Source organism: Zingiber officinale, chromosome 1B, assembly GCF_018446385.1.
Source record: "Zingiber officinale cultivar Zhangliang chromosome 1B, Zo_v1.1, whole genome shotgun sequence".
In the NCBI taxonomy this organism is placed as follows: Eukaryota; Viridiplantae; Streptophyta; class Magnoliopsida; order Zingiberales; family Zingiberaceae; genus Zingiber; species Zingiber officinale.
In genome coordinates, this window is record NC_055986.1 from 92,114,255 (window position 1) to 92,130,539 (window position 16,285).

Sequence of the window (16,285 nt, forward strand, 5' to 3'; positions counted from 1 at the left end):
CTCAAGCTTCACAATACTCGGCTCGTTAGCTAATGAACATGTTCGTTAGTAAGTTCATGAATCAACTTTTAAATGAAAAAATAATAGTTTTGATATTGAATTTATAGATTTTACAATCTACTTAGGAAAAATATAGACAAATATATTAAATTTATTTATTAGAATAACATTATAAATTTTAATAAGAATATTATATTTTTCTCTAAATATATAATTTAATTTTTAATGAATATTTAAATTTATAGTTTATATTTATTAAGTTCGTTTAGGCTCGATAAAAGCTCAAATAATCTCATGAGCTATGAATATATTCTTTAAACAAAGATCGAGCTCGGCTCGATTATAAACGAGCCAAACTTAAACATTTAAGAGTTCGGTTCGGCTCGACTCGGCTCGGCTCGATTACACCCCTAGAGATTGATTGGGGCTAGATTTCTCATAGTAAAGAGAGGAAAGACGGAATCAATAGGTCAATTGATTTGGGGACTTTTGTGACAGCACAGAAGCATTTTAGATCGATTAGTTGATCAATCCAGCTACTCCTAATCGATCAGCCAATCGATTGGAAGATGACTGTTGTGCAAGTTGCAAGGTTTGAATGTCTGGGATCGTATAGATCTGACGTAGCAATCGATTGGGAACCCTAGAAATGCAGATATAAAAGCGACAGCGAGGTTCGGACAAAATAGCGCTTACGATTTCATCTCCACTATTGTTCATCGAACTTCACGCTTGGAAGATAAGTGTTGTTGCACTTTCCAACTAGTCCAGAGGCATCTTCATCAACAAGAGATCAAGCAAGAAAAGGTTTTTCATTTGTATTCATGTATTTACTTCTTGCTTCGAGTTGTATCTTGTTGTTGAGTTGTACGAGGTTTCTACACCTTCGGATTATTCCAAGAAATCTTGAGGTGGATACCAAGTAAATCCTCTTGTTAGCATTGGGAGTTTGCTTGAAGTTTATCCGCTGTAAAATCAACATCTACAAAGCAAGTGAGTAAGCGAGACAAGCTATTCCCCCCCCCCCCCCCCCAAGCTCTGGAGTGTCCCAACAGGTTTGACATGTAGAATTGTGTTCTCGGCAATACTGTTAAAGTGTAATAGACTTAGCTTGCAATAATGTCTACGTCATGAACTTGAGATTAAGGAAATGCAGTAATTCCCTATACATCGACAGTAGGGAGTTTTATGTATGTTTAAGTATGTACGCGTTTGGATCTTGAATACATTGTGGGGATGTTTGGCATATATTTAAGTAACCCTAGACCAAAGCATTGGAAAGCTGTAAAGAGGATTATGTGGTATTTGCAAAGAACGAATGATTATATGCTCACATATTGGAGATCAGTCATCTGGAGATCATTGGATATTTAGACTCCGATTTGCTGGATGCTTAGATAGTAGGAGGTTCACCTCAAATTATGTCTTCATGCTGGCAGGATGGGCTATATTATGAAAAAAAAAAATATTAAACAGATGCTAATAGTCACTTCTACTGTGGAGGCAGATTTTATAGCCTACTATAAAACTTCCAATATAGGATATGAATGTGGAATCTTATTATAATGTTACAGATCATTGGGGGCATTGACAGACTATTGAGGATCAATTGTGATAATAAAAAGCTGTATAATTATATTCCAAGAATAACAGTAGTTCGTCGAAATCTAAACACATTGATATAAAATTTCTGGCGGTTAAAGAAAGAGTTTAAAGTGGTCAAATTATGATAGATCATATAAAGACATATTCCATATTAGAGGATCCACTCATTAAAGGCTTGTCACTTACGGTGTTTTATCAATATATGTTGAGTATGAGAGTTTTTTCTTTTGATGAAGTACCTATTATATAGGAATCTATATTTTATGTGATGTTCTATATTAATAAACACATATATTTTTGACTTATTGTATATACTAAAGTTTTATATGTGTATATGACTTTGACTCTATGAACACATGATTCACTATTGTGGTTTTACATATCGTTTTGTAAATTTGATGTGAGGCTCTATTTACTATTACGGTTTTGTATATGATTTTGTAAATATGATTTGGATCCGATTTCATTCATAATGAAAATTTATTGAGAATGAATATTTATAGATCATATTTCATATCATTCTTATACTACAAATTTATATTTAATATATATTGTTAATGATATTAATACTATGATTACTCTACAGTCTTGTTATAATTATAATAATTCTACTTTTCTAGCCCCCTATATTAATTGAATTGAATTAATAGATCAGAATATGTAAATGGGTATCTGACCTATAAAATTTTGGCACGTAGATTCTGAGATGCATCGTATGGTTATCTATTTTGCTTTCAAGTAGTAGTGCTGCTTCCTGATGCAGATGAGACGCCCAAGCAAACAACTCAATGAAAGTCAATGGAGACCGCTGCTGGGTTGGCATAGGAAAGTTGACTTCCATATTTTACCTCTTAGGAAAACAACAAAGTTGACTTCCACATTCTGATTGGGGAACAAAATTTCAACTCAGAATGGCATTTTAAACCTTATTTTTTTCTCAATTAAAAATATTCCATGATCATGTCCTGTGAGATTCTTCTATTTTCCCCCCTAGCTACTGGCTTCTTTTGTAGGAAACATGGCAAAGACAAGCAGCTACTGATAAATTATATATAATTTGAATCTGCACTCGAATAAATTATTCATGCAGCAAATGTATTTCTTGTTTCCTTATGCATTGATCTAATTACAGTGGTAATCTGTTCGATCTGCTCATCCGTAGCACAAGAGGCAAGCAGCACTTTTGCAGTTCCTCCATCTGGATAACAACCAGCATCTATCATCTCTTCAAAAATCTCCAAGCATTTCCTGTACTGTTTCTTTCGCGCGTATGCGCTCATCTTCGAAGTCCAAGTCACTACATCAGCTTTCAACCCTTTGCTCGCTAGGGAATGAAACACATCTTCCATTCTGCTAAAAAAACCTGCACGACCAAAGAAGTTAATCAAGATGTTGTAAGTGCTGATGTCCCCTTCATATGGACCCTTCTCCATTCCCATTAAGACTTCTTCCATCTTCTCGAACCGACCGGCCCTTCCGTAGGCGTTAAGCATGGAGTTGAGTGCGAAGGTGTCCAGCTCAAGCCCGGATTTATGCATCTGGTTCATGACTGCTTCACATTTTGGAATGTTTCCTGCTCTTGAGTAGGCAGAAAGGAGCAGCATGTGTGATTTCATGGTCGGTGTCATGCCCTGCTGTTTTAGCTCTTCAAATGCGGCCTCTGCATCTGTATGGAAGTAATGGTGATGGTCATGTCCTCCAGTAACGCCATCAGCACAAAATTTGAACATGGTAAACCCTTTTTCTGCAACTTATCTAATTAAAACATGGAAATCCATAGAGTTTCTCTCGAGGAACTTTGTCAAAGCCAAATGCCATTGAAAATATAAGAAGAAGAAGAAGACGACGAAGAAGAAGAAGAAGAAAAGGTCAAAAAGGATGTAAGTTTGATAGATACAGCTGATCATGTACTCACAAAATGATTCCCATCTCAGAAATATTCCCTGATCTAATAGCAAAAGAAGAACCAACAGTTGCTCATTATGATGTGGGAGAGCTAAAATGGATGAAGATACTCTGATGGATGAATAAACTTGTCTTACTAGACTACATATTCTAAGTTCTAAACTATATACTCTAACAGAGGCAGTGAAAAAAAATTGAGAAAGGTTGAGCTATCTTACCTTCATGAAGGCCAGCTCTTCCAAATGCATCAACCAAAATGTTGTATGAAGCTCTATCTGGTTCACATCCCATGTGTTGCATTAGCGAGAAGATCTCGTATGAACCAAATGGAAAACCTGCACGACTTTTGGATTGGAAAAGCATAGCTTCTAAAACTCCAAAATGGTTAGCCAGAGTTTGAGAGAGAATCTATCATCTTTTGGTTGTGAGCTTACTTATAAACTTCCATGAGAGCATTGTATGCATAAACATCAGGTTCATGTCCAGCCTCCTGTAGCTCTTCAAATATCTCTTCAGCCTTCTCGCACATTCCATCTCTCGCAAATGCATTTATCAAAGCAGTATATGTACATATATTTGGCTTGCACTTTTCAGTTTTCATTTCATTGAATATCTTTAGGGCCATAGCAGATTGATTAGCCTTCAATACATTGAAAGTAACAACAAAGCAATAAATGAATTATGGATTTGAATGCATCATATTAACAAATTTAGGAGAAAAAGTTACCTTCCCGTATAGATTAATCATCATTGTGTATGTGTCTGTTGATGGTTTGCACCGATCACTTTTCATCCTTTGAAAGATTTCAACAGCCTTTCTAGTGTCCCTCTCCTTTAACAACCCATTTATGTATGCATTATATACCACAGCACCTAATCAAAATGGATGATCTATCTGCATAAACTTATGATTTAATAGTTTTCAGAAGATTATTGAATAACATGAGAGTATTGAATAATGTAGCTTGATTTTAATACGACAAACCGCTACATAGAGCAACAAAGAGCATTCATGTGAAAGGTGCATCATAAGGAAGAAAGGTACTTGGATGTGTGCCATTTTGTCTCATTTCTGTAAGGATAGCCTCACACTTCTTGTAAAACCCACATCTGGAGTAAGCACCCAACAGAAGAGCATAAGTATCCTCAGTTGGGATGCATTGACCTTCAAGTAGATCTGTGTAAATCGACTCTGCCTTCCTATACTGTCTCTTCTGGCTGTATGAGTCTATAAGCAAGTTGAAGCATATGACATCAGGGCGGAAAGAGCTCTTGTATAGTATCCACTCACAAACCTACAGAACATTCCTCAATTTATGGAAATCATAGAACGCTAAAGAATTTGCATGTATCTGGTTAGACAGGACTCATGGAAGAAGGAAATACAACATAAAGTCATAAATTGAGAAAAAAAATCTCAAGAACATGCAACATAGTTTACAATATAAAATGTAACTACTAAAATATTTTTCCATGACCCAACATGCTGTCAATAAAAGTAGAAAAACATCTATTCACTGTTTATAGACATTTGATCTAGAATAACCACAATTCAAAGAGCTTGTCAAGTCGATAATGTAACAAAGGAATGTGATGTGTCTTGATCCAACATTATTTTACAGGTGAATGTAAGTGTTAAAAACAAAAACAGTGGAAGATGATGCTTACAGATATAATAGGATCCCATTGCTTGTTGAGACGAAGTTGAACTGACACATTAATAAGATCATCCCACACATTGTGAGTGGCAGGGAGAGTGTCAAGTGCAGCCCACACTTTGGCAGCATCAGGTTCCTTCTGTACAAATTCTAGAATCTGCTGAGCCATGGGGCTTAGGACAGGGAAAACTCCATCTACAAACCCAGATCCATACTTCCAACCCCGTCCCCTTAGTGAACCACCTAATAAGGAATAAGAATGACGTAAAACAAGTCATTAGAATAAAGTCAACAAATTTGAAATTTGGTGATGTTTACTTAAACTAAGCTTGTTAAGGACAAAATGATCGAGTTAAGCCATTCTTAGGTAGCACGTGAAATAGAACACTTTTTATGAACTAGTGTGTCCATTCAGGCAAAATCAAATACTAAGTAATTTGATTGACTAAAATTAGTTAACTTTTTGTGAGACGAAGCAATGATCAATGTTAATTTTGAATGTTCCAAAGGTGGTAAAATTTGTAGGCCTGAAGTTTTTAGGACTAATTTTATAACATAGTCTAACTGAAAGAACATGTAATTTGATTGACAAAACATTGGAACATTGCACATCTGACTCATTAATACTTTATTGCTACATAAGATAAAATTATTCAAAGATAAAATTTACAGGTAAACCCGTCATATTCCTTCAATCAAGATAGCAATACGAAAGTTTAGTTATGAAAGGTAACTAAATCTATGTTAGTCCAGAAAGCGAATGAGAATATATAAAAAGAATAGAAGACTAAAATATATGCTGAGTAGTATCTGATACTGAATACATGAAGAATCAATTTTCCACTATAACATATGGTCTTTGTGCATTCTGCAGGCACTCTCAATGATCAATTGCCTAAGTTTCCTGCCAACTTATTTGTTTTGGCACAGAGGTTGAGTTGGGAAAAATGCTATTTCTCTCCTTCAGAGAGTACCAAAACCAAGATTTGACGAGGGAGAAGAAATTTATTTTAGATGCTTCCCTCCATGGAGTATCATCTGAGAAATATAGAGGGACAACATTCATCCCAGATCAGAAGATTGAAATGCAACCCTATAAATACCAACCAATGCAGGAAAAGAACATTCCACAAATAGATGATATGTAGATTAACAACAGAGATATAGATGAGATAAATAACACTAACCATTTCATACACTTAAAAAACAACAACTGCATTCAGCTAATTCTTCAATGTAAGCCAGAAAAGGAATTTAGTTTTCAGCGCTGACAAGTATTGCAGAAATAGTATTATCTTGATTAATTTCTGTTGTTTGTCTATGATAGTTGGAAAATATTTTCTCATCCTTTCCCATGTCATCCCATGTTCCTTTGATTTGATAAGAAACCCATTTGATTCAATCAGAAACCAACCAGCTTCAGTGATGCAGTGATGATTTGGGAAGAGTGCAATGATTTGGATCAACTGGCCACTATTTGTGTAGGGGGCAATGGCAACTTCTGGACTGTTTGCCTTGTCAAACTTGGTTCAAATTGAATATCTCATCCACAATTGCCTCCAGACAAGTATCAATATTAGGAATTGCTCGCTCTAAACTAACCATGAAGAACCAAATTAATCAACTGATACTTGTTCTTCTATGACCTTAACAAAATTGCACAACTACTTCCTAACCTCAAAGAATGCACATGAATGTTTGGTTCCACTAGACCCTTACCATAAACTGTTCATACTTTGTTTAGTTATGCCATAAAATCCCTAATTACAGTACATCAATTATGTCTAGAACATAATTCTTCACAAGGTATATATTATACCAACAAACAAATATGCATTGTCATCAAAACAAAAACTACACTAAAGGTGTTCCTCAGCTTTCATGGAATAATATTCAACTATTTGCTATAGCTTTGCTGATTTGCTACTGCTTCAACGCAACTTGGAAAACATGGATGACAAAAATTAATGTAGGAGATTACAATGTCACTCCCCAATTTGTTCCTCCATGCCATCACAAACTTTAGCAGCTAAGACAACAATCTTCACACTTTGTTGTTCTATTGGATACTAGTTGGAAGGAGTGTAACAGATGCAATTTTGTCGATCTCTCATTGACAACCTTGGAATAATGTTCACTTGAAGCTGAGGTGTAGACATCTAGACCTCCCAGATACAGAATGTATCCTTTCCTTATCAGGTCTATTCATCAGCAGGGTTTTCTGAATCTGAGGGAAAGTGAGGCAACCTTCACAGTATAATCACTGGCAGAGATTTTTATCTATCAAATACAACTTTTCTTCATAATCCCTCTCCATATGTTTGAACAACAGTGGGAGGAATTGAACATGTTTATAAATCATATCAGACTTCCTACGAATTTGTCTTTTTTTGATAATTTTTCCATCCTCCCTTGTATAAATTTTCCCCAATAGCTTCTCAAAAAATGAGGGTTTCTCACTTTGCCATATCAAAAAAATACGATAGAAAACTATGTTTAAATGAAGGTGTATAAGAAATATAACTACTCTGGTATGCAATTAGAAAATGACATATACCAAAATCTGATAAACTTCTGTTTGACTTCTGAAACGTATTGCCCTACCCCTTTTCCTGGACAATTTTTTGGGGTTAGAGATTCTCCATTTCCCACGTTTGTCAAGAAAAACATCCTCACTAATTTCTGCCGCATCAGAAATGTTTGGATGCTTACATCCTTGTCTCTGAGTTTTGTTGAGGCCAACTATTTTGAATCTTGATTTTGCAAACGGACTGTATGGAATACCCTCAATGGTAAACCTACAAATAGACAGCATTTAGAAAAAAAAAATTTTAAAAAAAACACATTTCAAAACATCTTTTCTCGTGAGAAATGGAGGGTCAAAGACCGACAAGAGATAGATGGCTTACAAGCATACATAAAGGAAGTATAAAATGTACAAGAATACTACTCTTATCACAAGCATTACATAGGTTCCACTAGATAGTAAAGAATATCCTTTTAAGGAGTAAAAAAATTCCATAAAGGACCCATTTTGATACCAAAGTCTAAACATCATGCAGAACATATTAGATTCTCTAAGCCATCTCATGAATCCCAAAACTTTGCAAGCAAGGAATGGTGGCACCGCTGGTTAAGATAGCCACTCCAAAATTTAAAGGGAAAAGTAACAAAAAGAAAAGGATTGATGGAAAGAGACAACTTTTCTTGTTCAATTTAAGGTTGCGTTGCTCTTCCAAATTCACAAAACATAAAATAAAAAAATAACGAATGTCGAGGATTCTGCATATAAGAGACTTATAGAGGCGTATTACATTAGAGCAGTACACATTTGACGCCCTCAAATGCCAATGTCTATCGACCTACCGATCTTTCTCACGGCGTTTCTGCTCTACGAAGAGATAGAACGATGCATTGGGAACAAGAGGGACAAGAGTCTCAAGCAGTAACAACAATATGAGAGGAGAAGGGAAGGAGAAAGAGAGGGATTTGGGTACCGGAGCAGGGAGAAGGAGGTGGTCGGCGTGGTGGAAGCCATGGCGCAGCAACCAAGCGAAGCGGAATCTTAGTCACGGGACTCCGTAGCTTCGAGATATGGATTAGAGATGACGTAATAGATAACAGACACATGAACCCAAGTTCATCCCACTTTTATAATATTTATTTTACGAAATTTCACCATTCTAATAACAGTTGGTTTTTCTTGTTGAACTATGGCTCTGAATAAATTAAGTATTCGTGAATAAATGTTATATTTAATTTAATAAAAATTTATTTATGTTCATTTAATATACATAAAATTAATTAAATAAATAAATTTGAACAACTCGTTAAATTAAAAAAACAAACTTAAACATATATATATATATTGTTAACGTTTATGAACAATACTGATGAACTATATTCATTAATAAAATACTTTTCAATATACTAAATAAATAATAAAATAAATAAATAAATAGGTTTAAATTATCAAACTCAATAATTAATCAAACAACTAAAAGTTTCAAACAATCAAATAAGCTTGAATTGAGAGCTCGATAACATCTAAATAAACTATACTCAAGCCAAGCTTGAATTGAGAGTTCGTTTTAAACAAGCTCAAACTCATAAAAAATAAACTAAATCAAGCTTGAACAATCATTTCAAAAGTTTGGTTCATTTTAAACTCGGCTCAGCTCGGCTCGTCTCGGCTCGATTACTTTATCAAACAAGCTTGAACACCTCAAAGCTTGGCTCGACTCATCTCATTTACAGCCCTGTATTGAACCACGTAGATAAATTTTTAAAATTACCAAATCACGTAAAGTTGTTTTAAAATTACTAAATCACGTATCTATTTTTTGTTTTACCCCTATCAGTCGACTGATTTTTTTATCAGTCGAATTGATTTTATTTTGTATAGAAACGTTTAAATTTTGAGCAAATCAATCTACTAATATTTTTAAATCACTCGACTGATTTACTTTTTTTTTAAAATCAATTTTAGGTGAAATCAGTTAATGTATCAAATGATCTCAGATTGACATGAAACTAATTTCTATATGTTCAGTTACCTCTCCTGATTATATTCATATCCTCAAACGTCAATTTGATTCAATATATTGAGAGCGGTGATTTTTTGAACATGAATGTGTTTAAAAAATTTAATTCATGTTCAAAAAATTATTGCTCTTAAGATATATTAGATTAAATTGGTATTTGAAGACATAGATATAATCAGGAGAAGTGGACGAATACATAGGAATTAATTTCATATCACTCTGGGCAAAATCGACTAATGGACCAAACGACCTCAAATTGATATAAAACTAGATCCTATGTAATCGGCTAGTTCTCCTGATTATATCTATGCTCTCAAAAGTTAATTTGACCTAATATATTGAGAGCAATGATTTTTTGAACACAAATATGTTAAGGTCATTTGGTTCATCAACCAATGTGTTTCATATTAATGTTCAAAAAATCACTGCTCTCAATATATTCGGTTAAATTAATATTTGAGGATATGAATATAATCAGGAGAACTATCCAAACATATAGGATCCAATTTTATATCAATCTGAGGTCATTTGGTCCATCAACTGATTTTTCCCAAAATTGGCTGATGGATCAAATGATTTCAAATTAATATGAAACTAGCTCTTATAGTTCATATACTTCTCTTGATTATATCCATGCAATCAAATATCAATTTGACAAAATATATTAAGAGTAGTAATTTTTTAAATAAAAATATGTTTGAAAATTTTTTGAATGTCAAAATTTTGAATAAATCAGTCGATTGATTTACTTTTTTTTATTAAAGCCTATTTTAGGTAAAATCGGTTGATGGACCAAACGATCTCAGATTGATATGAAACTAGTTCCTATGTATTCGGCTACCTCTCATGATTATATCCATACCTCAAACATCAATTTAACTTAATATATTGAGAGTAGTGATTTTTTGAACACTAATGTGTTTGAAAAATTAAATTCATGTTCAAAAAATCATTGCTCTCAATATATTGAGTCAAATTGGTATTTGAGGGCATGAATATAATCAGGAGAGATATACGAGCACATAAGAACTAATTTTATGTCAATCCGAGGTTATTTGGTTCATCGACCGATTTTATCCAAAATCGACTGATAGACCAAATGACCTTGGATTGATATGAAACTAGCTCCTATGTATTCGTCTACTTCTCCTGATTATATTCTGTTGGTGCAATTTTTATAGGTCAAGGTTGACCAGTTTCACTAAGCTTGAGTCTTGATATTTGAGTTTTGATATTTGACAATATATTTAGATTACAGTTGTAATTATCTGTATGGGGAGATTGTTGGTGCAATTCCCCCCTAGTCAAGGTTTGACCAGTTTGTAGTAAAGAATAGTCAAGTAGGTTAAGGTTGATCGGATACTTGATTGGGGAAAGTTCTAACTAAAAGTTAAGGAAGGGCAAGTCCAACTGGAAGGTTGGCAGAAGAAGAAAATCCAAGTGGGTCAATGTTGACTGGACATTTGGTGTGAAAAGCCCTAGTGAGTGAACTTGGGTAGAAGAAAAATCCTAGTGAGTAAAGCTAGGTGAAAGTCCTAGTGAGTAAAGGTAGGCAGTGAAAAAATCCTAGTGAGTGAAGTTAGGTGAAAAATCCTAGTGAGTGAAGCTAGGTAGAAGAAAAATCTTGGTGAGTGAAGCCAGGTGAAAAACCCTAGTGAGTGAAGCTAAGGAGATAGGAAGTTTTGGTGAGTAAAGTCAGGCAATGGAAATCTAGGTGGGTCAAGGTTGACCGGACACTGTGATTCGGAGTCCAAATAGGTCAAAGGTTTGGTCAAATACTTGGTACAAGGAGAGAAGTCTAAATAGGTCAAAGGTTTGACCAGATACTTGGCGTAAGGACAAAAGTCCAAGCGGGTCAAAAGCTTGACCGATCACATAGTAAAGAAGTCCTTGCAGGTCAAGGTTGTTTAGATGTTGTTGGTGCAGGAAGCATCCAACGATTGAACCTATGTTTTGATTATGTCAAAGGGTTCAAGTTAAGTTATTTTGTTATTTAATGTGCTTGAATGAGCTTTGCAAGAAAGTCCTAAGTGTTCTTAGGCAAAAGTCCTAGCTGCGATTAGGCAAGTGAAAAACCCTAGGGGTGGGGGTGGTAATCCTAGGTGGTGGAAAATCCTAAGGGGCGGTAACCTTAGGTCCTAGGGGTGGTAACCCTAGGTGGAGGAAAACCCTAAGGGGTGGCAACCTTAGGTCCTAGGGGGTGATAACCCTAGGTGGAGGAAAATCCTAAGGGGGGGAGGGTAACCTTAGGTCCTACGGGGAGGTAACCCTAGGTGGCGAAAAACTCAAGGGGGTGGTAACCTTAGGGAGAAAGTCCAGTCGGTCTGGAGGACCGGACTTGCATCAGTTATGCTCTCCTGAGTGGAGTAGGTGAGGGCGCGTTCCCCGCGGAGGGAACAATAGGCGTCGATTCGACCTAAGATTTCCGGTCGGAAATTCGAAGTCAGAACCGGACAGTCTGAAGACTGTCAGAATATTTTATTATTATGTTTATTATATGCTAACTTTGTTTTGCAGGATATGTGGTTGTGTTTGTGGACTAACATATTTTGCAGGGATAAAAGAGCACCTTATGCCTCGGATGAACACTACCTGAGGCGCCCTCATGGAGCTTGGAGGCGCCTCGGGTGCAAAGGTTGGAGTATGCGCACTGCGGAGTTGGAGGCGCACTGCGGAGCTGGAGGCGCCCTCATGGAGGCTTGAGGCACCTCGGACAGGCTTGAGGGCGCCCTCAATGGGTATGGAGGCGCCTTCAAGTGGATCAGCGATGACAACTTCAGAGCTCATCCGCGCGGCGAACTCGACGCGGATGAGGGTGCCTTCAAGGAGGTTGAAGGTGCCCTCAACAGGCTTTATAAGGGGTATTCGACCAGCAGCTTGAGATATCAAATTCTAAGTGATTTATCCTTCGTGTGCTGCTCAAGAAATGACCCGGCTAAGCTACGACAAGTCCCCGACGACCCGAAGCTTCGAGATTTCCATTTAGAGTTGTTGGTATAGCTTTTTCTGCACTAATTGTAATATTCAAACTGTACTTTTTATGGTATAATAGTTGTTGCCCAAAGTAAACGCTCAAGGAGCGTGGGCCTTGGAGTAAGAGTCACCCAAGGCTCCGAACCAAGTACAAATACTTGGGTCTTTCTGTGTGTTTGCTTTATTTATTTCCACTGCATTACTCGAACGTTTTCGAATATGAAAAGTGAAAGTCACGAGCGCTATTCACCCCCCTCCCCCTTTAACGCTTCTCGATCCAACAATTGATATCAGAGCTAGGCCGCTCTGATTTGGTGAAACCACCAATCAAGCAGGGGGTTCCTATTTTGAAAAAAAAAATTATATATTGTTTGTGTTAAAAATAAAACCTTACGCCTTTCATTTTTTCCCTCCAAACCCATTTTCAAAAAATTCATTTTCATTTTTTCACCATTAGTCGGCATTAGCGAAATATCGCATTTTCAAAAGTTTGAAATAATTTTTTTTTAATATTTTATTACTTTTCCCCCGAAATTAGTGAATTGTTATTTTTATCTTTCTCTCACAGTACTAATCCAAGACCAAGTCTTGAGATATTTGTTTCTTTTTCCTTTTTGTGTGCGAGATTCATTTTTATGGCACTCCAAGAAGGCTATAGCACTGCCCGCCCACCGCTCTTCACCATAGATGACTTTGGTTGTTGTAAGGGTCGGATGGAGTTGTACCTTCAAACTAATTTCGAAGTCTAGATGATCATCAAAATCGGTCTGGTACTTACAACTGACGACACCGGCAAACCAATATCATGCGAGAATTGGGATCCAACTCTAATAAGGAAGGTAGAAACAAACGCTAAAGCAACATATACACTTCAGTGCGGCCTAACCAATGAGGAGCTGAACTGCGTCGGCCCCTTCTCAAGTGAAAAAGAATTATGGGAGAAGCTGATTGAGCTACACGAAGGTACAAGAAAGACAAAGGAAGCTAGAAAGAAGAAGGTGTTGAAGGCAACATGGTCCGAGTCATCAGACGAATCCGAATCTGATGAAGAAGAACAAACGAGCTTTCTCGCTCCACTGATACAAGTGAACATCGTCAAAATCGAGTCCGAGTTCGAGTCCGAAATTGAGAGCGAATCAGAAATCGAGTCTAAGCGAAGCCACATATCCGTATCCGTTTCTGAAGGACCCAAAACCCCTGTAAGCACTTTAATTTCTGGTATTAACATAGATAATCTAGAAAATCTAGTTTTTTATTTATTAAAGAAATTGGCTAAATCCAACATCCGGGTTAAGTCACTCCAAAAGGAGGTAACATCCCTTAAGGAAGTGACTAACTCGAGTCCTTTGACTGAGCCAGTTCAAATTGGAAATTCAACCCAAGTCTAACAACTTGAGGAAGAAAATTTCAATTTGAAAACTCAAGTTAAAGAACTTAAGAATACTCTTGAACGATTCATGTTGGGTTCCAAGAATCTTAATCTAATTCTTAGAAAACAAAGAGCCGTTTACAACAAATCTGGACTTGGATTTAAGGCCAAACACAAATACAAGTCATACTTATTACTTGTAAATCGATCAAATAGAAAAGTAGTCCAAGCATGGGTCCCCAAGTCAAACCTGACTAATCAAGTCGGACTTGGATACTATTGGATCCCTAAGAATCAGATACATTACCTTGATATACCATATTGAGACTATGATCCAGGAGGAGCCAATAAAAAAATTATCTTGATAAATAGATAAAATTGCTTGATGATTGTTTATTTTCTTTTCTTTATAATATGTATGTTTAGATTATGATAGATTAAGGACCTAGGCGTAATTTATACTTGTTTAGTTAAACCAAGAGGTTTCAAAAAGGAAATTAAATATATGATTTCTTTGAAAAACTCTATCTAGAAGTGGTGGATGATCTCATACCCAAGAAGGTCTTGTGCCTCGCCACAACCTGGGAGCCAATATTTGAAATGTGTATTTAATTGACTAATTGGAAAACCTAAGTCTAACTTAAATATAAATCAATCCTTAGAAATAATCTAAATCTAAAGATAACCATCTCACAAAAATCAATAAGGTTCCTTGGTTGATAACTTAGAAAAGGGTGAGATAGATCTAGGTAAAAATTTAGAATTAATTTAGAATTAATTTACCAATTTAATTAAAATTTTAATTCACCAATTTAATTTACAAATTGTAATCAACAATTGATTAAAATACTTAATCAATTCAATTAAATTAACTTAATTAATTTTAATATTAATATTTAAATCATAATTAAATTATATATTTTTTTTTAATTAATTTCAAAAGTCTAATTAATTTCAATCAAATTAATTAATTACTTTTGATATTTTCAAAACTCAAAATCATTATTTACAAAGTTATAATTTCAAATCATAATTAATCTCACTAAATTTTAAAATTATTTTAAGAACCATAATTAATCTTACTCAATTTGAAAATTATTTTAAAAATCATAATTAATTTCGAAATCTTACTCAATTTTATAATTAACTTTAAAATCATAATTAATTTCAAAATCCTATTTAAATTCTATAATTAATATTAAAATAATTATTTTCAAAATCCTATATTAAAATAATTATTTTCAAAATCCTATTTAAATTCTATAATTAATATTAAAATAATTATTTTCAAAATCCTATTTAAATTTTATAATTAATATTAAAATAATTATTTCAAAAAACATAATTAATTTGATAATTATTAATTATTTTTTTAAAAAATCATAATTAATTTCAAAATCTCACTTCATATCATAATTATTTTCATAATCATAATTAATTTCAAAATCTCACTTCATATTATAATTAATTTTTAAATTATTTATTTAAAAGTTAATTATTATTAAGGTATAAATCATAATAATTTCAAAATTTAAAATCATTATTTACAAAATTATAATTTTCAAATCTTAATTAATTTTTAAATCATTTTCAAAATCTTAATCTTAATTAATTTTCAAATCATATTTGATTCAAAATCTTAGTAATAATTAATTTTTAAATTATATTTAGAGTCTTAATGATAATTAATTTATAAATCTTAATTAATTTTCAAACCATATTTGATTCAAAATCTTAATAATAATTAATTTTAAAATTATATTCAGAGTCTTAATGATAATTAATTTTTAAATCTTAATTAATTTTTAAATCATATGTTCAAATTATAATTTCAAACTCAATTTTCAAAATATTCATAATTTTAAATGTTTACTCATTTGAAATTCAAACTCAAACTTATTTTAAATATCAATTACAATTTAAACAAAGATAACTCCGTCTCACACTCACTCATAAGCTGAACTTACTTGATAACCTAAAATGAGTGAGATGGTAAATTAGGAAAATAATTACCTTTAAATACATGCTTGGACTATAGGCATTAATTAAGGGGGAGTGAAATTTTTTTTCTAAGTTAGTTTTTCTTTAAAATAAAAATTGTTTTTGACTTAACTTCAAAAATAAAAACTATTTTTGACTTGTCTTCAAAAATACAAATTATTTTTGACTTGGCTTTAAAATTAAAATTATTTATGACCTGACTTTAAAATTAAAACTTTTCTAGAAGCTAA

At 34.1% G+C, this 16,285-nt stretch overlaps 1 protein-coding gene across 2 annotated transcripts; it reads right to left on the reverse strand.

The window, feature by feature from the left end:
• Positions 1-2,641: 2,641 nt before the first annotated feature.
• LOC121969741 (pentatricopeptide repeat-containing protein At2g35130-like) lies at positions 2,642-8,796 on the reverse strand. Of its 2 annotated transcripts, XM_042519977.1 has the most exons (8): positions 8,666-8,796; positions 7,773-7,966; positions 5,179-5,411; positions 4,556-4,805; positions 4,238-4,383; positions 3,945-4,150; positions 3,729-3,853; positions 2,642-3,271 (listed from the first exon to the last, which is right to left on the reverse strand). In XM_042519977.1, the coding sequence occupies exons 1-8, from the start codon at positions 8,704-8,706 to the stop codon at positions 2,688-2,690; spliced, it is 1,779 nt and encodes a 592-aa protein (XP_042375911.1). In that variant the 5' UTR covers positions 8,707-8,796; the 3' UTR covers positions 2,642-2,687. The 2 variants fall into 2 exon arrangements, with proteins under 2 accessions (XP_042375911.1, XP_042375918.1); XM_042519984.1 differs by lacking the exon at positions 8,666-8,796 and having other exon boundaries at positions 7,726-7,915.
• Between the last annotated feature and the right edge of the window lie 7,489 nt (positions 8,797-16,285).